This window comes from Suricata suricatta, chromosome 3 (genome assembly GCF_006229205.1).
Source record: "Suricata suricatta isolate VVHF042 chromosome 3, meerkat_22Aug2017_6uvM2_HiC, whole genome shotgun sequence".
NCBI classification, from domain to species: domain Eukaryota; kingdom Metazoa; phylum Chordata; class Mammalia; order Carnivora; family Herpestidae; genus Suricata; species Suricata suricatta.
In genome coordinates this window covers 147,096,119-147,119,345 of record NC_043702.1, presented here as the reverse complement: position 1 = coordinate 147,119,345, position 23,227 = coordinate 147,096,119, and the positions used below count along the sequence as shown (strand labels likewise).

The 23,227-nt window shown below is 52.6% G+C and overlaps 1 protein-coding gene across 1 annotated transcript in view; it reads left to right on the top strand.

The window, feature by feature from the left end:
• CACNA1S (calcium voltage-gated channel subunit alpha1 S) overlaps positions 1-18,179 on the top strand; it is a 67,174-nt gene extending 48,995 nt beyond the window's left edge. Inside the window, exons 28-44 of the mRNA XM_029933141.1 lie at positions 13-96; positions 5,702-5,758; positions 6,572-6,700; positions 6,928-6,993; positions 7,573-7,664; positions 8,815-8,974; positions 9,944-10,071; positions 11,079-11,175; positions 11,500-11,602; positions 12,510-12,611; positions 12,902-13,026; positions 14,183-14,311; positions 14,598-14,848; positions 16,184-16,269; positions 17,025-17,116; positions 17,322-17,459; positions 17,607-18,179. Of these exons, the coding sequence (XP_029789001.1) occupies positions 13-96; positions 5,702-5,758; positions 6,572-6,700; positions 6,928-6,993; positions 7,573-7,664; positions 8,815-8,974; positions 9,944-10,071; positions 11,079-11,175; positions 11,500-11,602; positions 12,510-12,611; positions 12,902-13,026; positions 14,183-14,311; positions 14,598-14,848; positions 16,184-16,269; positions 17,025-17,116; positions 17,322-17,459; positions 17,607-17,858 (2,091 nt within the window). The 3' untranslated portion in view covers positions 17,859-18,179. The remainder of the gene's footprint in view (positions 1-12; positions 97-5,701; positions 5,759-6,571; positions 6,701-6,927; positions 6,994-7,572; positions 7,665-8,814; positions 8,975-9,943; positions 10,072-11,078; positions 11,176-11,499; positions 11,603-12,509; positions 12,612-12,901; positions 13,027-14,182; positions 14,312-14,597; positions 14,849-16,183; positions 16,270-17,024; positions 17,117-17,321; positions 17,460-17,606) is intronic.
• Positions 18,180-23,227: the final 5,048 nt, after the last annotated feature.

Here is a 23,227-nt window from a genome sequence, read left to right as displayed (position 1 = left end):
TGTCCCTCCCAGGGCTATTTTGGAGACCCCTGGAATGTGTTTGACTTCTTGATTGTCATCGGCAGCATCATCGATGTCATCCTCAGTGAAATCGACGTGAGTATCAGGCAAACAGAGCCATCCCTGGGGCAGGGTGTGAGCACTTGTGCAGTCCACAGAAATTTGTGGGGTACCTGCTGTGTGTGCGGTGTGGCACCCTGGGGACTTACAAAGATGGAAATGACAGGAGTCATAGCCTACAGAGCAGACAGAGAACTCGGGATCTAGGCAGCTGTCATGAATGTGCCAGGCTGTCCAAGTCAAGAGCTGTTGTGGAAGGGAAAAGATCTCCTCTGGGTGGAGTGGTCAGGGAAGGCTTCATGGAGGTGGTACAAACTGAAAGTGGGTCCTGAAGGAAAGGGAGATGGTGAGTGGAGGCAGGGAGAAGAGCAAACACCACAAGCAGAACTACAGTAGGGGAGGCAGAGCATAGGAAATGAAAGATAGAAGATTCAGCACTCACCCAGAGGTCTGGTTTAGCACAAGCACATGAGTGTATGGAGGAGGGACGGGGGGAGGGATGGCTGCAGAGGTAAGTGGGGGTAAGGGGGCCGTGAATTTTATGTAGCAGGCAATGGGAAGTTACCAGAAGGTTTGGAACAAAGCAGTAAAAGGACTAAAGCTGTACTTCTAAAAAAGCTAATTTGGAGGCAAGGGGCAAGAGGTAAGAATGACTAAAATTAGGGTACAGTTTAGTCCACAAATACTTATCGATTACCTCCTACCCATGCTAGAGACAGAGTAGTAAACAAGAGCATGGAGGCATGCAGACAATAAAAATGCTCTAACATGCAGGCATGCCCAGTGTGTTGTAAAGAAAAATAAAACAGGGTAAAAGCTTATTGGAAGGGAACGAAGGGTTGGTGTCAAGATGATATTTGAGTGACAACATGAACACAGCAAGGGGGTGAGCCATGCAGGTATCAGGAGAGTATTGTAGGGAGAAAAACACGTGAGTGCAAAGGCCCTGAGGTTGAGGAATAGCAGGAGACCCTTGTAGCTGGAGTGGAGAATGGTAGAGATGAGGCTAGTGACAAAAGGCAGGTGCCAGATCACTTAGGCTTTTGAAGGCCATGGTTATGATCTTCGGTTTTATTCTAAGAGTGATGAGAGCCCTTTGGAGGGCTTAAATCTGGTCTGACTTCAGTTCTAAAGGATCCCTCTGGCTGCTGTGTTGACAGCAAGCTGGGGGGGGGGGGGTGGCACAGGGCTGGTCCGAGAGAGCAGCCAGGAGGGTGTTGTGGTAACCAGGTGAGAGGAGATGTGACTCGGGGGCCAGCTGTGGACACGGTGAGAACTGATCACATCCCATCTACTTGGGAGCTTGAGCTGACAGAATTTGCAGATGGCCTTGATTTCGAGTGAGTGAGAAAAAAAAATCGAGGGTGACTATGAGGATTTTTGTCTAAGCAATCGAGCTTCTGTTTACTGAGATGCGGAAACTGCTAGAAAAGCAGGTGTGGGGCAGAAGCCAAGATTTCATTTTAGACATGATAATTTAGGATGCTTATGAGGCATCTGGACAGAGATATCCAGTGGGCTAGGGTTTATGAGTCTAGAGCTCAGAGGCTAGGGCAGGTTGGAGGTATAAATTTGAAGATAGTATTTAAAGTCGTGGGGATGGACAAGATCTGCTGAGAAGGGAGAAGGTATTTAGAGAGAAGGTATCTGGAGGCTGAGCCCTGTAATGCTCCCACATTTAGTGATTGGAGAGACGAGGAGGAACCAGCAACCAGACTAAGAAAGAATTGGCCTCTGAGGCAGGGGAACCAAAAGAGAATGATGTCCTGAGATTGGGGAGAACAGAAAAGTCAAGGAAGATGAGAGGTGAGCATTGACTTGATTTTGGCAATGGGGAGGTCCAGTGGGTACCTTGGCAGGAGCAGTTTCATTGGAATTATGAGGAAGAATGCCTGGTTGCAATGGGCCTGGGAGGGACAGTGAAGAATGGAGCAATTCCTTTGAGATGTTTTGCTACAGAAAGAAATAGGATAGAAGTTGGAGAACATGAAGCCAAGGAGAGTTTCCTTGAAAATGGGAGAAGGGGCACCTGGGTGACTCAGTCAGTTGGGCCTCTGATTCTTGATTTTGGCTCAGGTCAGGATCTCATGGTTTGTGGGGCTGAGCCCTGAGTTGGGCTCTGTGCTGACAGTGCAGGGCCTGCTTGGGATTCTCTCGAACTCTCTCTCTCTGCCTCTCTCCTGCTCACTGTCTCTCAAAATAAATAAATAAACTTGGGGGAAAAAGCAGAAACCAAAAAAAAAAAAATGGGAGCATATCCTCAGGCTTTGCAGATATCTGGTAGTGAGGAAGTAACTACAGGAACAAAGTCTTTGAATAAATGAAAGGGCTTAAGACCCAGCGTCCTGGAGGAGAAGCCGGATTTAGGAAAGCTGCAGTTCATCCACAGTAGCAAGAGGGGTTGCAAAGCAAATGGGCATAAAGCAATAAGAGTCAGGGCTCAGATGGCAGGAGACGAGCAGAAAAGCTCAGAGGCAACAGGATTTGATGAGTGTGACCCCAGGGCCATGGGAAGGAAGGAAGGAAGGAGTCCAGGTGGCTCAGCACCTCCTGAAGAGAATGACTTGGGGCAACACACTCACCGTGATTCTGTTCTGGTGCTGTGGATTTAGATGCTGGGTACACGTGTGAACGTGGGTAGCAAGTGTTGGAAATGCAGGAGAGGAGCCAGTGTCCCTCTGCACCTAGCACATGGTAGCAGCTCCAACAACCTGGGCTGGTCCCTAGTGCATGGCACTGATGGTTCAAGCCACAAGTGGGACGAGCCGGCTGTGAAGGAGTTGAGATCCTGCAGGGTTCTCAGGCCACAGGATTTGCAATTAGGAAGCCATCTGTGAGCAGGTGACAGTTTGGCAGACTATGGGGCTGAAACCATTTGAAAGGATGGAGCAGTGACCAGAAAGTGAGTGGGGAGGGGGGTGGGAAACTGTGAGTATAGGAAACAGTCTTTGTGAGGAATTTGGTAGAGGTGGCTACTGGAAAGTAGTGGATGTTGATTAATACAGAGAAAGGGAGATTATAGATGAGGTGAGTGCAGAGGAGAAATTCACAATATGTGAGAGAAGAGATTGTTGAGAGAGATTAGAGTTTCAGGGGCGACAGCAAAGGACCCAAGTCAGAACACTGGAAGAGGAAGAGTGTAAGCAGAGATGCCAAGAATTATGAAGGGCACAGGAAGCAAGGGGAGGGGGTGGAGGAAAGAGAGCAGCCACAGGAGTGTCCAAGGCAGGAGACAGAATCCTCCACTGAAAGTGAGGGCTAGACGGGGGGCATGAGTGCAGGAACTGACTCTTGAATGGCCAGTCTGATGAGTCCATCAGGAAGAATGATGGAGTCTGGGGTGGGCTTAGAGCTCAGTTTCACCCTGGAGTAATGCCTAGGGAAAGGGACCAGACACCCAATGTAGTCTTGAGGGCTGGCACATTGGGTAGAGCATCTCAGAGCAAGCAAGGGCACTGTACAAATGGCAGGACAAAGGTCCAGGCTGAGTGGGGAGGCAAATGGCTGAGGGTCACTGCAGGGTGAAAGAGGGGAGCAGGAGACAAGGAAGAGGAGATCCAAGAATCAGAGACAGAAATCCAAAGATGGCTTCCCTCTAGGCAGAGTGCCTGCTGAAGAGTGTCCCAGGAAAGATACGGAGAAGAACACTCAGCCTTCTGAGTTTCCTTAACCATGGCCATAGGGGGGTTGTACTCAGAGGCAGCTGTTTTGGCCATGGAGGCGCCCAGCTGGGGACTAGCCCCAAAGCCAGGAGCCTCATTCAAGTGTAGGGCTTCTTTCTGAACTTTCCACTGCCTGATGATAAGCACTTTAGACTCTGCCAGCCCAGGGGTGAACCCTGTGTTTGATGGAGAGGTGGGGGAGAGTGTTGGCACTGAAGACACCTGAGAGGAGACGAGGAGTAGGGGAACAGCTGAGGAAAAGTCTGGGCCCTATGAGGAAGGAGCCCTCAGCCTGAAATTCCTTTAGGCTGGTGCCCTGGCAGGAATAGCACTTTCAGGGGACTTGGCTGGCTCGCCCTCTGTGAGAGGGCTTGGCCTGAAAATCCTGTTCACCCCCATGTGCAGGAAGACAATGACAGAGCTCTGCTCAGATCCTGAAGGGATGGGGCAGACTAAGAGCAGGACAGGTCCTGGGCAAAACCAGTGTGTGTGTGTGTGTGTGTGTGTGTGTGTGTGTGTGTGTGTGTGTTGTAGATTTCCATCCATGTTGGGTTTCCACTGGGAAATAGTATCCCAGAGCCCCCATGGTTTGAAAGCAGTACTTCCCACCAGCAAACTTAGAAGAGAAAACCCCAAACAGCCAAAATAAACAGCCAAATCAAAGACAATTACTTCTCGAGGTCTGTGTCGAGGAAGCCTGGATAAATCAAAACAGTCTCTTTGGTGGTGGAGAGCCCAGAGGGTGTCGGTCATTATTTGATTTCTAGGCGCAGATGTACCAATAATGTTTCTTCAAATTCTAATATTGATTTATATTCTTGACACACAAACCAAGGAACAGAAGACTAGGGCAACACTGCCTGTTAGAACTTTCTGTAACAACAGAAACCTGTTCCGTCCAGTCCAGTAGCCGCTAACCATTCATGTCTACGTGTCTAGGGGTCACTTGAAACATAGCTAGTACAACCAAGGAAATGAATTTCTAATTTTATTTAATTTTTACTGTAATTTAGATAGCCACATGTGCCTGGTGGCTACCATATTGGAGGTACGGGTCTAGAACACTGGTTATTATCCTTGGCTACATATTAGAATTTCCTGGGATTGCAATTTAAACCTCTGAGGCCAGGCCCATCCCCTAGAAACTGACTTAACTGGTCTTGGTGGGTACCCAGCAAAGGAAGATATTATTTTAAGTTCTCATGTAATTCTGATGTGCAGCCCTGATTGAGAGCCCGTGGTCCAGGGCAAAGCTGCCCAAGAGAACGTTGCTTGGTGAGGAGACCAGTGTACTGGGAACCAGTCTACCCACAAATAATTAGAAGATTGGACAATGACTTCCCCTGTGCCACAACTCCAGGACCAGGGGTTCTCCTGAAAGGTGGCTTACGAGAGAAGCTCAGAGTAAACAGGACAAAATGCTGCTCTCACACAGGCAACTCCTGGCCCCTGGGATGGAAGCTTTGGTCCCACTCCCGGGCCAGGAGCAGAGAAGCCTCTGCTGTGGGGGCCTTCGCCCCTGGGGGACGGGACTTCCATAAAGGCCTCAGTGGCACAAGGCAGCCTTGCTGGACTCAGGGAGAAACAGGGGTGTGAGCCCACTCAGAGTGACGAGTCCTCGCAGGGATGTCCCCAGCGTTACATAACGCAGGCACCCGGGGAAGAACCGGAACCCCTTGTCAGCTGTGGGCACATCCTGGAGACAGGAAGGGACCTGTCCGTGTCTGGTCTTCCCCCCTCTTCTTGCTCCCTTGTCTCCAGCCTGTTGCCTCACTGTTCCCACAACTGCATCCTCACCCCACCCCCACCCCTGATTGGCAGCCTCTTAGGGTCTTCCTCCCCTGCTGCTCTGTCTTTTCTCTCTTTAACTCTTCTGTGTGTCCTTTCTGACAGCCTCTCCTCACCTCCCCTCCCCCACCGTGTCCCTCCTCCTCTCTCTCTCCTCCCCTTCCCCTCCCCCCGGTCTCTTCTCTCCACAGACTTTCCTGGCCTCCAGCGGGGGACTGTATTGCCTGGGCGGAGGCTGCGGGAACGTTGTAATTCCAGGCTGCATGAGCCTGCCCAGCACGCCCGCCAGCTCTCTGCCCTGCAGCTTGCATGCTCAGGCCTGGCCCTGGATTGCATGGGGTGGATCCAGCACTGAGGGCTTCCTTCCCTAGAGCAGGCGCCCCTGGAGGGATCGGGTTAGGGCGGGGGCTCTGCGGTAGAATGTGCATGGACGCAGTGGCTTTCTCAGAGCCCTGGGAAATGGGGCGGAGGGTCTCTCTGGCTCCCTCTGTCCAGATGGGAACATCCAGCAAGGACTGTGACTGCTAGCTGGCACAGGACCTTAGTGATGGTTCGCTGGCACAAGGTCTCTGGGGACAGAGGAAGCCTGGCAGGGCTCTCCCCTTCCAGAGTTATCCTGGTGTCTAAGGCTAGGCTTGCCTGGCTTAGAACAGCCGTGTGCTGAGCGGGGTGGCAATGTTGACTAATGGTAACAGAGCAGCCAAGCGTTAGGGAAAGTGCACTGAAAGTGTCCTCTGCTCCGTGGCAGCTTGAGGAGAAGGTGAGATGAGGCAGGAGGCCCCAGAAGGACAGGCAGTGGGCCTGGCCACAGTCTCCCCTCTCTGGTGCCCCTCCACGCTGCTTGGGCCATCTCCCTCCTTTTGGCTAAACGAGCCCAAAGCCTCAAGCCTAGGGAAGGTGCAGCGGTAGTTCACGGCAGGAGCCATGAGGCGGGGGTGGACCTGCTCCCCACCGTGGAAGTCACCCCGGCACACACACGTTGTCCCTCCCTCCCCCGCCTGCCCCTTACCACCCCCCTGAGGTGCCACCCCAGACTGACCTCTGGGGCTGCTGGCCCGCAGGACCCAGACGAGAGCGCCCGCATCTCCAGCGCCTTCTTTCGCCTGTTCCGGGTCATGAGGCTGATCAAGCTGCTGAGCCGCGCAGAGGGAGTACGCACTCTGCTGTGGACGTTCATCAAGTCCTTCCAGGTGGGCACACCCCTCCCCCCACCTGGCTGGGGGGCTGCGCCAGGTCTGCGTGGGGGCCGTGGTCACTGCATGTACCTGGAGAGGCTGCGAGGGACATCCGTGCAGCCCAAGGACGAGCCCTGGGGTGACCACAGGGTCTGTAGTGAGCTCCACAAAGGTAGGGCTGCAGAGCAGGTGCGTGGAGGCCTGTGCACTGACCCTCCTCCCCCCTCCCTCCTTACCTCCAGGCCCTGCCGTATGTGGCCCTGCTCATCGTCATGCTCTTTTTCATCTACGCTGTCATCGGCATGCAGGTGAGAGGCAGGTGGGCCCAGCCCGAAGGAGGGATCTTGGCCAAATGAGAGGGGGCATCAGTGGACCCCAGAGGGTCCTAATTAGCATGGAGGCTGGATGCCTCTTCCATCCTGGCCACCAGGGGTGTAGCTGTGAGTCTGAGAGAAGAGCTGTGCACCTTGTGTGCAATGGCCACAGTGCTAGTCAGGCAGGAGCCGTCCAGGAGGAGTCTTGGCATGCCGGTGAACAGCGGGGGCCACTCTGTGTCTCCCAGGCCCTGATAAGAGCTTCAGGTGGTCTCAGTCTACCCTCCAGCAAGCCCTCTCCCCCCATTCTCCACACTGAGTCCCTAAGTTGGCTTGCTATTGGAAAAACCAATCCATGCTTGGGCTTTCCTTTGGCTTGATTGGAAGAACTTCACCCAACCTGGAAATAATCTAGTTGATTTGCCCTCAGGTGTGCTATGGCCCAAAGTCAAGGGGATTTGGTGGAGGTAGGGGTGAAGGGGGGCGTAGGTCAGGTGGGAGAGGACAGTGGGGCCTGAGCTGAGTGGAGACTGTGATCTAGGTTTCAAGGTCGGAGCCCTTTGTGATTTGCAGATGTTTGGTAAGATCGCCATGGTGGATGGAACCCAGATAAACCGGAACAACAACTTCCAGACCTTTCCACAAGCTGTGCTACTGCTGTTCAGGTACCAGTCTCCCTCTGCGCCCACCTGGTCCCTAGCCTCTGACCTTGACCTTTGCTTTGCTCTACTCTACACTGGAGGCAGGGCCAGCTTCCCGACCCTGTGGCTTGAGCAGCCACACTGTGCCCTGCACTCAGAGGAGCTAAGGCTCAGGGTGCCTGGGGGGCTCAGTTGGTTAAGCTTCTAACACTTGATTTCATGCTCAGGTCATGATCTCATGTCATGCCCCACTTGGGACCCAGCCTGCTTGGGATTCTCTCTCTGCCCCTCCCCTGCTCATGCTCTCTCTCTGTCAAATTAAGTAAACTTTGTAAACAATTAAAAAAAAGAAGAAGAAGGACTAAGTCTCTCCTGTCCCTGTTTTGAAATGTTCAGTCGCTTTTAGAAGTCAGCTGCGCTCACCGTGATGCACCCAATGCCGTTTTTTAAATCATTTTTGAACAAGTGGCCCCGCATCCTCATTTTGCACTGGGCCCCAAAAATGACGTAGCTGGTCTAAGTGGAGTAGGGCGTAGTCCCCTGATCTCATCCCGCTGAAGCAGGAGACAGAGGTCAAAGGTCCCTTCAGGGGAGCAGGGGGGCCTCCGTGACCTGTGACCCTGCCTCACCTTGGTCAGCACAGTGCTCTCCCAAGTGGGCCCCCACCAGGGACTTGAGTCATGGATTGATTTTGCCCCTTTTCTTTAGTTCCCCTCCTACTCATAGTACTCCTTAAGGGGTAGAGAAGGAGGGCTGCAGCACAGAGAGGAAACTGAGGCCCGCCTTACACTGAGCTACTTGGTGAACTGAGGTGTCTGAACTGCCTCCTTTGGGTCAGGGGAGCAGCCCTAGTCTGCTCACCTGTCCGCGCCCTGCTCCCACCAGGCTGCTAGCCTCCTGAAGGGACCGCCCAAGTGTGGACAGGCCATCAGGGGGCGGCTGGGCAGCTCAGTCAGTTAAGCATCTGACTTCGGCTCAGGTCATGATCTCGTGGTTTGTAAGTTTGAGCCCCGCATCGGGCTCTGTGCTGACAGTTCAAAGCCTGGAGCCTCCTTCAGATTCAGTGTCTTCCTCTCTTCTGTCCTTCCCCCACTCACTCTCTGTCTCTCTCAAAAATAAACATTAAGCAAATTTTAAAAAAAGTGGACAGGCCAGCAGGACCCATCTCTTGCAGGTGTGCGACAGGTGAGGCGTGGCAGGAAATCCTGCTGGCCTGCAGCTACGGCAAGTTGTGTGACCCGGAATCGGATTATGCCCCGGGTGAGGAGTACACGTGTGGCACCAACTTCGCCTACTACTACTTCATCAGCTTCTACATGCTCTGTGCCTTCCTGGTGAGATGGCGAGGAGGGGGCTTTTATAAGGGAGCCTGCCCACCCCTTCTCCAGCAGCTCCTGTCTCTTGGGGATTGTCCTCATGGGCACAGGAAGCAGGAGGCTCTGGTTAGATCATTCCGGTCCTGGTCATCCTGTGGATGGCTTCATTTCTTTAGCAGTTGCTAAAAGGTTTTACCTTTTTTGGTTAGGAATTCGTCATCCAAAGTATTTAGTGGGATTCTGTCCTAAATTAACAGGGGCTCCCAATAAAGCCATTTGCCCCTCCCTGTTCCTCCGAAAAGAAAGTTGCCCCACTGTGAGGAGGCTGGGGCTCTGGAAATAAGGTCCCAGAGGAGGTCTCGAATGGGGTTAGAAAGAGCACAGATTGTTCTCCGAATCGAGGGCTGCTGTCTGTTCATGTGGAAGGCAAAGAGTCCAGGGTCTGTGGGCTGTCATTCCTTCACTCTTTTTTCTTTCCTATAGTCAGTCAACACAGTTGTATGAGCATCTGTGTGCCTCTGGGCTCAGTGCAGAGGGTAGGAACACGATAAGACCCAGTGTGGCCCCGGAGGAGCTCCTTGCATACTCGGGTGAATCCATGTGTGAGCAAACCTTATGGTTCAAAGGGACGCCCACTAGACACAGAAGAGGCAAGAGCAGTAAGGGGACAGAGTCCAGTGAGGGCACAGAGAGGGAGATCATCTCTCTGGGATGGGGACAAGAGGCTGAGATGGAGGAGCTTGAGCTGGGTTTTAAAGGATCGGCACCAAGAACCCCGGTAGAGGACACTGTCTATGCAAGAGCACAGAGGCGTGACACAGGTCGCTAGGGTGTCATTGCATCCAAAAGGACTGCAATGAAGAGCCCAAGTAGGAAGGAGCTCTGCCCCCCTTACCCAGCGGACACCTCCCAGCCCCCAACCCTATCCCCATTATCACCTTATCACCTGCTTTCCCATGGTGGTAGCCCTTGGTTCTCCTGTTGCAGATCATCAACCTGTTTGTAGCTGTCATCATGGACAACTTTGACTACCTCACCCGGGACTGGTCCATCCTGGGCCCTCATCACCTGGATGAGTTCAAAGCCATTTGGGCAGAGTATGACCCAGAGGCCAAGTGAGTCCAGTCTGTAGGCTCTGTGCAGGCCCCTCCCTTAACTGTCCACCCCTCCTTCCTAGCCCCTGTCCTCATGTGCTATAGGGAGTCACTCTCCAGTTTAAAAAGAATAGTAGACTTCTTGTCCCTTCATTATCTGAGGTCCCCCCTTCATTATCTGAGGTCCCTGATCAGAAAATTGCAGTTTCTTAGAGTTGGAAGGGATCCCACAGCCTCTAAGGACAGAAAACTCATTGGCTTTGTTGGGAAATGGTCATTCAGCTTCTGCTTGGACACATCCAGGAGCAGGGAACTCAGTAACTGAGCAGCTCTGGGCCCTGGCTAGTCAAAATTTTAGTCCACTGCATCCTAGCTTGATGAAAATGCAAAGCCTTGAACTGCACCCTAGACTGATTGAATCAGAATCTTCATTGCTTATTAACCTGATCCTCAAGGCATTTGTGTGTATGTTAAAGCTTGGGAAGCACTTCTGCTTTACATTCTTTCTAAAAAAGTAAAATAAGCTCATATTTGATGAATATTTCCCAGGTGTCATGCACTGTGCTAACTTCTACGTGCATTATCTTACTTAATCCTACAATAACCTATGACTCCGGATTCTACTAGTTTCTGGAAGTGAGATTTCACCTCCAATGATCCATATCCTCTATTTCTATTAATATAACCCAAGAGTCCCCCAGTCAGCTCAAACATAACCCAAGGAAGACTCTGCCGTGGGGAAAATGAGGTCCAGATTCCAAGTGTGGAGATCCCACATCTGAGGGAATTCTGGTCTCAAAAGGACATCTGCCCCCCAAAAAGGACTGCCCATTCCTGATGGTGGGCAATAGTGAACCCAAACATTGTTTCTTCTTGAAAGAGGGAGCTCAGCTTCTACTTGCTGAACATGCTTAGAAAACAGGAAGCACTTCCCTATCACCTGGCTCTCTTCCCCTTGGCCGTTCTCTGAGCAGGGAGGAGGTCCTGGGTAGAGCCACCTGGTGTAAAGTCTCTGTGTTCTCCTGCAGGGGCAGAATCAAACACCTGGATGTGGTGACCCTGCTGAGACGGATCCAGCCCCCTCTGGGCTTTGGGAAGTTCTGCCCACACCGGGTAGCATGTAAGGTAACCAGCGCGGCCAGGGAGGAGTGCCCCCTGGGAGAGAAAGAGACTCAGGTACCAAGGGGCAAAGAAGCTGATGAGGGCCTACTTGGATGAGTCATTTTAGAGCAGTCATCTTCTGGGTCCCCAATTCCCTCCCTGAAGACCTAAAGTCTCAACTGTGTCCCCAAACTCATCTTTCCATCTCCTTGTGGAGGGCATCCCAAATTACCTACAGCCCCAGCCTTCATGTCCCCTCCCCTCCCGGTCCACATACCAGGCCAGGATGACATGCCAAACTTGGCCTGGTCCTAGCTCAGCAGCTGACCACTGCCCCTCTCCTCACAGAGGTTGGTGGGCATGAATATGCCCTTGAACAGTGATGGCACGGTCACCTTCAATGCCACTCTCTTCGCCCTGGTCCGCACGGCACTCAAGATCAAGACGGAAGGTAAGAACTTTCTGGTATGCAGCCCCTTCCCTTCTCTCAGAGGATGAGTTTTCTGGTACAGATTGTGCCAGAGTCTCAGAGCTAAAGGTTGGAACCAAGAGCTGTGAGGAAAAGCAGAAGGAGGATCCCAGACTGTGCCTCTCAGGGCTTAGAGAGAGCTCAAAAATTCTCTACAGGGAAAAGGTCACTAAGGATCTGTTCCCACACAGCTATGTCTGAATGAGGCCAGAAAAATGTCCGTGTTACTGCAGAGTGGGAGCTACCTGTGGTTTGGCTCTGGGTGGGAGCACAGGAGCTCCTCAGGGAGTCCACACTCAGCTTCACTTACCCATGCAGGTGCCCCACTGCTAGGAACTCAGAGATCTTGGGGGCAGGGAATGGAGTTGAGATGGGGGCTCAGTTTTTTCCTGAGCCCTCACTTAGGGCTTGGCTATATCAGAGCCAAACAGGACCACTGCAGACATCTGAGACAGCCACAAGGGAAGGTTTTTTTGGGAGGGCAAGGAGAGGAAGATTAAGAGTGAGAGAAACCAAGTTAAGGCAGCAGGAAGTCTGCCGGGAGCCCTCGGAATAGACCATAGGGCATGGAGATCTAAAGGCTTTTGAGGTGAAAGGGAGAAGACCAGGAGATGACAGACTTCAACGGGAGCCACTCTGAACACTGGAAGCCAAGGCTTGTGGGGTTTGAATACATGACTCAAGGGTTGGGCTGCCCCCCAGGGGGATGGTGATGCTCTCCCCCCATTGCCAGTGCTCAGCACAGCACCTGCCAAAACCAAAGAGACAACAAAACCTCAGCCAACATTTGTTGAGTAAAGTGTTCAGAGAATTTTAGGTGGCTTTGTCAAGTGCAGTTGACTTGGACCACGTGACTTTAGGGTTGCCCTTGCCTGTCCCTTGCCCCCAGGTAACTTTGAGCAGGCCAATGAGGAACTGAGGGCCATCATCAAGAAGATCTGGAAGAGAACCAGCATGAAGCTTCTGGACCAGGTCATTCCTCCAATAGGAGGTGGGTGCTGCTTTGGGAGATCAGAGTCCAAAGGCAGCTGAAAAAAGGGAAGAAGGGACTTCTCCATGAAGCCTTGTGGGAATGGCCCAGATCCTTCATAAATACCTTGGAGAGACCCCCCTGGTGGTAATCAGGGCAGGGACCAGCCTTAGGGTGGAACTGCCCACTGGCCAAGCCAGCAAGGAGAGGAGTGTCCTGAACCACCGGGTCCTGGCTCCACCTGGCTCCCACACTGAACCCAGTTCAGATTCCTTCCCATCTTCAGGACATCCCTTTTGGCTCTTCTGCAGATGATGAGGTGACTGTAGGGAAGTTCTACGCCACATTTCTCATCCAGGAGCACTTTCGGAAGTTTATGAAGCGCCAAGAAGAGTATTATGGGTATCGGCCCAAGAAGGACACTGTACAGATCCAGGTAAGCCCAACCTGAACTCCAAGGGGCCCCACTGAGCCAGGTCTTTAGGCTCTAAGTCCTTGAAGGCCAGTGATGGAGGCGGAGGCGCAGAGGGGAGGAGGGCGCCAGGGTGAATGAGAGGAAGAGCCAGGCAGGAGCTCCCCCATCTCTGGATGACAAAACCACGGGAAACCGCATTTGTTCAGAAGAGAGATTTGAGTGCTTAAAGAATCCTTTGGTACACAGAGAAATTTGGAACTTTGTTTCATCTCATTTGTTTTTTTATATCTATTTTTTGGTGTTAATTATAATGCACACAATTCAAAAATATACATGCATTTGGGCTGTGTGCTCAAAAATTTATTTCAATTGCAATTTTTACTTTAAAACAATCTCATGATTTTAAAAGTTGCATGTATACTACAAATGCCTTTTTTTCTGAACCATTTTAAGTGTAATTCCCAACATGATATTCCATGAACCCAGAACATTTTCATATGTATTTCCTACAAATAAGGGCATTCTCCTACACAACCACAATGCAACCACCAAAATCAGGAAATTAACACTGAGACATTATTACCATCAAATCCTCAGGCCTCATGCAAATGTCACCAAGAATGTCCTTTATTGTAAAAGGTTCCAATCCAAAATCACACATTATAACAGTATTCAGCTGTTATATCTCTTCCAGCCAGAACAGTTCCTTGGTCTTTCCTTGACATGACCTTCACACTTTTGAAGATGACCAGAATGTCCTTCAGTTTGAGTTTGGGTGATGTTCCTTTATGATAGATTTAGGGACACACATCTTGTACCAGAATGTCACAGAAATGATGCCATGTTCTCATCGCAAGCTATCATATGACAGCAATCTTGATTTGTCCCATGGCTTTAATCAACTTTAAAACCTGTATTAACGGCATGTTCAATAAAAAGAGATCATTTGTATAACAGACTGCACTGAGTAAAAAGATTTTTCCAGTTAGAAGCAGGAGAGGGTACAAAATCACCCATGAGGTTGGACCAGCCCAGAAGTCAGAGCAAGACATAGTAGCCTCATGGAGCCCAGGAGAGGGTAGGGATGGAGCTGGGGCTAGAAATGAGCAAGGCCATGAGAAGAAGAAGTCTGGTCTCCCCCACTAGACTGCAGGGGTCACTGAGCTTCTGTCCCCAGGCCGGACTGCGGACCATTGAGGAAGAGGCGGCCCCAGAGATCCGGCGCACCATCTCAGGAGACCTGACAGCTGAAGAGGAGCTGGAGAGAGCCATGGTGGAGGCTGCCATGGAGGAAGGGATATTCCGGGTGAGTGAAGGCTGGAACACCCCCTATGTTCCAGGCACGGAGAATAGCAACATGCCATAGAAATGAGGACAGGAAGCCTAGCCACACAAGAAGAGAGTTCTCTGCAAGATGGTGGTTTCTTCTCTGGCCCTACAGCCCTCTCCATTTTCCTCTGGCCTTATAAAATTTGTCTTCCAACCATCACTTGTCCCCAGCACGTCATCCAGTATGGCAGTCCCCATGCCACCCTCAGCTCTCATCCCCCAGTCACTGTTCTCAGCCCTTATGCTCTCCTTCTTGACCCTAGAGGACTGGAGGCCTGTTTGGCCAGGTGGACAACTTCATGGAAAGGACCAACTCCTTGCCCCCTGTCATGGCCAACCAGCGACCCCTCCAGTTTGCTGAGATAGAGATGGAAGAGCTGGAATCACCCGTCTTCTTGGAGGATTTCCCTCAAGATCCACGCACCAACCCTCTTGCTCATGCCAATACCAACAATGCCAATGCCAATGTTGTCTATGGCAACAGCAACCATAGCAACAGCCAGGTGTTTTCCAGGTAGTGGCAGCAACTCCCAGCTTTGGATGGGAGGGTACCAGCATAGGACTGGGAAGACATGGTCAGTGGGTTCCAGGCTTTTCTGGAGAGGGGGCACCCTGAAATGTATAGCTTGTCCTTTGCTTGCCTTTGTGTCCTTTGGGATCCATCCTCCACCTTCATGCAAGTGGCAGGCCTGGACTGCAGAAACTCTTTAGGCCAGCAGGGGGCAGCCTCATATCAGCATTGGCACAAGTGTTCGTGGGTCCTTTATTCCACCATCTACAGCAGGTCTAGGAGGTGAGACCTCCTGAACATATTAGATTAGAAAGCGAGCTTACTACAACTGTGGGAAGTTAAAGTTCAATTATTGGATTTGGGTTCCAGGGAGATCTCACTGCTGTGTGGGCCCCCTCCCTTTCACCCTGAGCTGTAGACTAGATATAATCTGTGATTACAAAAGTATCATGAAAAACTGCACGATAAGGTGGGGGGACTTCTCAGAAATCATAGCCCGTGGGCTGAGGTCTAAGCAGACCTTCCCTTCCAAATAGGAGTCGCACACCCTCAATAATGGGCAGTATAGGGCAGAAACCCAGTGAGCAGCTGTCTCCCATGGCCAGGGCTGCCTACACCCCCTCTATTCAGAGACCCACTAAATTCAGCCCTCAAGCCTTGAAAGGCACCTGTGCCTTGGGTCACCATGGTGTTAGGTATTCTGGGAATACAGAAGTGTCAGACCTGGGCCCTGCCCTGGGCGCCTTCTTGGGGGTCGGGGGGGGGCAACATGACTGGGACCAAATAATCACAAAGAACAGGTGTCCTGAGAATGTGGGAGTATTGATCACCATGAGCTGGAAAGGCCTAGAACTGAGCTAAGCAATGTTTCTTAGCCTCCACTGAGCATTAGAAACACCAAGGAGCTTTCAAAATTGCAGTGCCTGGGCCTCACCGCAGACTCTGAGGATGGGACACAGCCACTGCTAGTTTTCAAAGCTCCCCAGGTGATCCAGTGTGCCAGCAAAGTTGAGAACCAGTGTCCTGGAGGTTGTGAGGCTGGGGCTGAGCCTCGGGGGATGAACAGAATGTGGACAGGGTAGAGGGAAGGGTACCTCCGACAGCAGGGACCATTGAACAAAGGAGAGGAGCAGGGGATGTATTTGGCTCATTTCTCGTAGAGAGCCAGCGCTGGCTGGGGACAGAGCAGTGGGGGCACCAGCCCTGGAGTCCACGCTCCACACAACAATGAGTCCAGATCCTGAGAGAAAAGGATGTTCGGGGCCACAGAGGGCCAGGATGGCGGGAGAACCGGCAGCCTGCCTTGCTGTCATTTCACCAGCCTTGTTTCCATTTCAGCATCCGCTATGAGAGGGAGTTCCCAGGAGAGACAGAGACGCCTGCTGCCAGAGGGGGAGCCTTTGGCCAGCCCCGAATGGTCCTGGGTCAGTCTTTTCCATGCATGCTAGAAGCTGAGCCTTCTCCCAAAGAGCCCTGGGCAGCCTCGCTCTTTCCTTACACTTGGGGAACCTGGCTGAGAGCCTGCCGCAATGGGATACGGCAGGGCCTGGGATGGAAGGGCTGTCAGGGCCAGTTCCTGAGCCAGGCAGAGGACAAGGGTGGCATCTTGGCATCACAGCCACCCCCCAAGGGACAGCCTCTGAACCACTGACCTCTTGGCACCAAGGCCCTTCAGCAGATGGCCTGGCAATCTCCCAGCAGGTCCTAGACTGCTGTGTGTGACAGCAAGAGCCCTGAGGATGCTGGAGTTCAAGGGAGATGAGGGCTCTTGCCATGCTCCCTAGTGTGTATGCACAGGTGCGCACACACGTGCACACACACACTTCTGCAAACACACACACACACACACACAAACACACTTCTGCTCGCAAACACACACACTTCTGCACACAAACACTCGTGGACCCACTGAGGAACAGCTTGACCAGAGCTGGTCAAACTCTGGCCCTGCTTCCCCCTCCCAAACCCACCAGCCCAGAGGCCAGGGCAAGTACCAGGGCAAGGAGACAACACAGGGCCCTGCCCAGCCTGCTGTGGTTGGGCCTCAGCACACGTCCGCCCTCTTGGGCGCCATCCATAGCCCCCAGGGTCTCCAAGAGCTCTCAGAGTTTGGGCGCCTGGCAAGGCGGAGCTCTGTTGACTGAGGGCCCCTCTTGCCTTTGCCCTGTCTTGCCCACAGGAGCCCACAGCAAATCCTGTGTGGAAAAGCTCAAAGGACAGCTGACCCAGAGAGAAGTGCCCGGGTCCCAGGCATCTCCTACCCCCTGCCAGGTAATGGGGCACAGGCCTGGGAAGAAACCCTATACAGAGGAAGGGTGTGGTGGTAATTTGTCCATTAAGAACAGACAGGACCAGACTCCTGGATCCTCCCTTTTCTGTGAGTCTTGGCCGAGGTTCCCTAGGGCTTTACTTCTGCTGGATCCCAGAAGGCTCCAGTGTCCCTGTTGGGGTCTTTATGTTTGTGTGTCTGGAACAGTGTGCCAGGGCAGAGAGTCCCCTGCCTGAAGAGAGGAGGGACCCCAGCCCAGGGCCTGAGGAAGCACCCCATGGTGGTAGGACCAAGGAGAGTAGTTCCAGATGCCAGACTCCAGCTACAGCCCGGCTGATTCAGGAGGTGAGGTGGGGGCTGGGATGGAGCTGTGGGCTACTTCCAGGAGTGGCCCTGTGATGTCTTGGGGTAGAGAGCGGGTAGGGCCAATGGAGGCAGACCCCTGAGGCACCTCCCCAGGAGACCTCACCCAGCCTTCTCTCTTTTCTACAGGCTCTGGTTCGAGGAGGCCTGGACAGGTTGGCTGTCGATGCTGACTTTGTCATGGTGACAGGCCAGGCCCTGGCAGATGCCTGCCAGATGGAACTAGAGGACATGGAGGTGGCAGCAACAGAGCTACTGAAAAGACAAGGGTCCCCAGAGGGCATGGCCAGTGCCCAAGGACGCTTGAGCCTCAGGTCCTCGCTGGGTAGCCTCGACCAGCATCAGGGCTCCCAGGAGACCCTCATCCCCTCCAGGCTGTGAAGGCCCACACAGCAGCAGCCTGGGCTTAGAGCTAGCATGACCAACCGTGAGGGAGGGGTGGCTGGGGCAGAGAAGGGTTAGCCTGCCACGGCAGCTCCCTCTCTCTCAGCAGCTAAATGGACGGGCTGGGTAGGGGTGGTCAGGAACCACCGGGAAAAGTCAGGAAGAAGTAGATTGACAGGCCCTTCTCCTCACCAGCAAGAGGCATGGTTGGATGGAACTTCTAATGTCATTCAAATAGGCCCGGGCAGTGCCAGTGTCTGTCTGGCATAAGGCCACCCCCACCAGCAGGACATTAAAGTTCCAGGCCTATGACATTGGCACCTGGCCCCTGCTTGTCTCCTTTTTTGGAAACTTCTCCTACACTCACTCATCCCTCTTCCCCATTCCATTTCGCAGGGGCCCTGCTCACAGGCTTGGGAGCCTGGGCCCAGCAGAACAGAGGGGCCACCTGCACAGTCATCTTGTGTGCAGCAAAGAGGGGCCCATCATGGAGAACATGCGTTCTCCTAGAAGTCCATGGCCAGTTCCACCGACTGGGGCCCCATAGGCACAGGAAGAACTGGCGGCCTTGGAAGCAAGGGCCCCACATCCCAGGTCACACCACAACCAACCTTCTTTGAAGCTATGACCGTGTCTCTTTGGCCAGAATCTACCACTGACCTAGGCCTCAGGTCCCTCATGTATTTGGGCTTCTGGGTATCAAAGATCTGCAGTTTCCACAGCTTCTCTTAACCCATACCAACTAGTAATGAGTGACAGTGGCTACCGCATATTAGGTCCCTCCTGTGTGCCGGCGCCAGACGCCAACCCATGACATGGGGTGTTTTATGTCCTGTGTACAGAGCACTTCCACACAGCATCCATTTCATTCTCATTGCACCCTCGCAAGGCAGGGTTTTTAAGTGTTTCAAGGGATTTAAGGATGTGGCAGTGGAGGCACAGAGAAGTGACGTGGCATGCCTGTGGTCACACAGCCAGTGAGAGGCAGAGTTAGGCCCGCCAAGTCCCAGCAGTGCCTTTCACTGGATACTCTTTCCTCTCCTTGCCATTCCTTCACCGAGCTTGCCCAGTGCCAGCTGTGGCTACGGTGCCCGCTGGGCCACCCCCAGCCTCCTGGCAACCCCCAAGGTGGGCTCCTCGGGCAAGCCCCAGACTGCAAGTGCACAGGGCAGGGAGACTCCCACTGGCTGCAGGTGTGAGGTCCCTGACTATTTCAGCTCTTCGCTGCTCAACCCTCAACACCAGTGGCTTCCCCCACACCTGTCCTCCACAGCCTGCTGTGTTCCTCCACAGAGAAAGAGAGGCCACCAAAGGTCCCTCCCACAGCTCCTGTTACCAAACTGATGAGCTTGCCAGTCCTTTTTTCCTTCTGACCCAGTGGAAGACTGGTATCTGCCCCAGCCAGCTTTTCAGGTTCTACCCATCCAGTCTCCCGTCCTCCTCTCTCCCCCTGCTCCCTCTGTCTGTAGGTAACACATTCAAGGTGTTTCCGTCTCAACAACATGGACTTGCAGTTGCCCCATCTACCTACCTGAGGTCGGTCTGTCTATCTATCTATCTATCTATCTATCTATCTATCTATCTATCTATCTATCATCTAGCCAGTCCCTTACTAAAGAGCAAACTTCTTACCTGTGTTGTCTCTTCGTCCACATTTCCATTTCTAGTTGCCATTTTTCATCCCCATGCAGCCTGCCTTGTGCCCACATTCACCAATATCTCCACAACCTTGTTGCCAATCCAGGAGATTCCCTCCCCCCTTTTTTTCAGGAGACCTCTTTTATCCCCGTCTTCCTTGATTTCTAGACAGCATGAGGTACAATGGACTTTTCCCTCCTTCCTGATGTATCTCCACCACTGGCTTTGCTGAATTTCCTCCTACCTTTCAAGTGCTCAACCCAGAGTTTCCCTGTGAGTGCTCCCCTGGCCCAGAGTTTCCCTCTGTGTGCTCCCCTGGCCCATCGACCTCTCAGGTTCTGTGCCCTTGATTCCATTTCTGACTTGGGAGGTCTTCCTGGATGCTGTCAGCAGCTCACACCTTGCCTGCATCTGCGTTGATAATTCCCAATTCCGTGCGGCTAGACTAACCCTCCACATCTCTGTATCCTTTTCCCCAGCAACTCCTCGCGTATGTCCTACCTGTGCCGAAAGTGCATCGTGTCCAAATTTGACCTCGCTGTCCTTTCCCCATAATTTGCTGCTACTCTGGTATGCCCTTGAGTGGTACCCACCCCTTGTTCAAACCAGAAGTCTGGGTGTTGTCCTGGGGCTCCCAGCTTGCCCTAAAGACTCACCCTCAAACCTGTCTTCATGCCCACAGTGACTTTCCTGATCTGTTTCATCAACATTGTATGCCTCTTCCTTTGTACCAGCTTCTAGACAGCCATCTCTGTGGCTCCTCTCTTCTCTTCCTCCCTGCCTGTCTCTGCTCTTTCTAAAAGGAGAAGTATGTAGTCTCATTCTCTTGCTTAAAACCCTTAAAGGCACCCCCAAAGCCCTCAGAACATTGTGCAAACCCTTGCCTCTGCTTATAAGCCTCCCCCACCCCCCCGCCAAAATCTGGCCCTTATGCATGGTTCCCACCAGCCACACCAGGGGGAGCTGCCCTCACTTCTGACTTCCACTGCGCTGCTGTCTCTGGAAAACTCTATGAACCCTAAGCTCCACGGGTCCTTCCCTAGTCATCTTTCAAATCTCAGCTTTGCTCTTGCTTCATACAGGAAGCTTTCCCTGGACACCCCCCAGACCCTCTGTAGGCTGGCCCAGAAACATGGCGGACCTTCTCCCCCAGTGCAGTGGGGATCATAACCGCCTGTTTGTTGTTACCCTAGCCAAAGGCTAAGCTTCACAAAATCAGGAGCAGGTCCACTTTGTTCGAAGTTCTCTCCCTGGAGCCGAGCACTTTTCAGCACAGGCCAGTGGCTCAATGACTGTTAAATAAATGCAGGAAAATGGTAAAAAGGGTGGACCCTGCCCTTAGCTGGCTCACCACCCAGGGTCACATGCCTCAGTTCTGCAGCCTCAGCCACGTTGGCTGTCTGTCTAGGCCTCGAGAAGATAGGGAGGAGGTGCTCTGCCTCCAGGGGCCACAAGCTGGACTTCACCTCAGCCCTGCCCACAAGTAGCTGCCGGGCTATTCCAATAAAGCCTGGAAGGGACAAATGTGGAAGGTTTCCGAGGTGGGAGTGAAGAGGACCAGACAGGTTTTTGGGGAGACAAGCCCCTCCTCTCAGCAGGACCATCTGACGAGACCGTGTACCCATAGGGGCTGGTGGTGCCACCTTCTGTTGCCTGGGGCCACTGGCCAGAGGCAGTGTCTGCTGGACCCCTATCTTTCCCCCCACCCCAACCCCAGTTCCCTGCAGACTTGGGGTCCAGCTGCTGGGTGCAGAGTCTGCCAGAAGAGGCGGGCTGCAGCTGGTGGGAGGGGATGGTCACAAAGCCTCCTGCTGGCTGTGGGGACTAGAGGAGCCCTCCCATCTGGAAGGTGTGAACCTCAGATGGAGGACCCCTGGACAACCATGGAGGGTGGGCTCCATTCCAGTCTATCTGCAGAGTAGGGAGGAGCTCGCTGGCTCTGGTCTCGGAGCATGTGCAGCCCCTGCTCTAGACACGGCTGAGTGATTCTTAAAGGAAGCATATGGTCACTCTCTGCAACGTGTTTCAGAGCATAGTCTTGGAAGCCAGACCCATTTGGACCTGTATCCCATTCACTTACCTCCATGCTGTGATTCCAGGCAGTTGGTATAAGCCCCTTAAGCTCCTGCTCCTCCTTCTGTAAAATGGGGGACTAATTCCTATTTTCAGGTTATCGAAAAGTATGGAGGTGACCATGTAAAGTGCAGGCCCTTAGTAAGATGCTGTTGTTTTGATTTGGTCTGATGCTAGACTTTTAGATGGGAGGACACTGAGCTCAGAGGGGTCCTGGGGCCACTTATTGAGAGCCAGGCGGAGCACCTGGGTGGCTCAGTCTCTTGAGCTTCCGATTTCAACTCAGGTCATGATCTCATGGTTCATGAGTTTGAGCCCCACATCAGGCTCGCTGCTGTCAGCCTGTCAACACATAGCCCTCTTCAAATCCTCTGGCCCTCTCTTTCTGCCCCTGCCCTGCTTGCCCTCCCCACAAACTAAATAAATATTTTTAAAATGAGGAGGAGGAACAGGAGGAGGAAGGAGAAGGAGGCCGGGCAATATGACGGCCAGCCCAGGTATGTCTGCATCAGCCCCCATCCCCCACAGTCCTGCCATCTCCCAGCACAGCCCAGGGATGGAGAAGCCAACTCCTGCCTCTGAAGAAGCCACTAGAGAAGGTATTGCCAACCCAGAGCTGACCTTGGTCCCCATATTTCTGGCATCTGATCCCAATAACATGCCATTCCTGCCATGGGGCTGACAGCTTATAGTGCCAGAGAAAGAAAATCAAGATCCAGAAGAGGAAAGGGCCATATACACCCAACTTCCCAAGTGAGTGAGAGGAGCTGGGAGGAGACCTCAGGCTCCCTGGACACACTTGAGAGTGGCCAGGGAAATGGGCAGGGGACCACAAGTCCTGGATGTGGAGAAAACCCCACTTCCAGTTGTATATTGTTTTTAAGAGGCCTCTGCCACTGGTTTCCCCAGCTGTAGAACCATAACAGCTGGAATTCATCAAGCCCGGGTCATTAAGTGCCTTGCCTGCAACATCTCATTTAGTGTTTGCTGTGCCACCTGTAAACTAAGTATCCTTGTGAATCCTGTTCTGTGATGAGAACATAGCCTCAGAAAGTCTAATTTACCCAGAGTCATTTGGCCAAGCAGCAGTGAAGCCCAGTGTAGGACAGGAGCCTGGACACTGTTCTTGAGGTGCTGACTTCTCCTATCACTGTGAGGCTCTCCCAACAACGCCCCTCCCCCTCTCCCTCATCCTCACCTCATCTGTCAAGCACCGCCCACTGCACTAACTCAGCCCCTCCGCACGGCTCCACTCAGTTGCCTCTTCCGTAGCGTGTTGATAACTTTTATTATGGCATATATTACCCTGTAGTGTAACTAGGAGTTTAAAGGTTTTTTTCTACCAAGAGTTCTTCAAGGTCAGTGAGTTTCTTTATCAAGTTTGTATCCCCAGCAAGGAGAAGAGGAAGGAAGGGAGAAAGAAAAGAAGGGAAGGAGGGAGTGGGAATGCATGAGACCACACCAAGCTCACGGCTAAACAATGTGTATTCAATTGAATTGTTTGAAATTGCAGATATTCTATCCCTTTTGTCTATAAAACAACAATTTTATAATATTTAACCTAAAGTAATGAGGGAGTGTTTCCCCACTATCCAGTGCCACCCCAATACCACCACTGCCTCTCTGGAGGTGGGGCAGAGACCCCATCTTTTGCA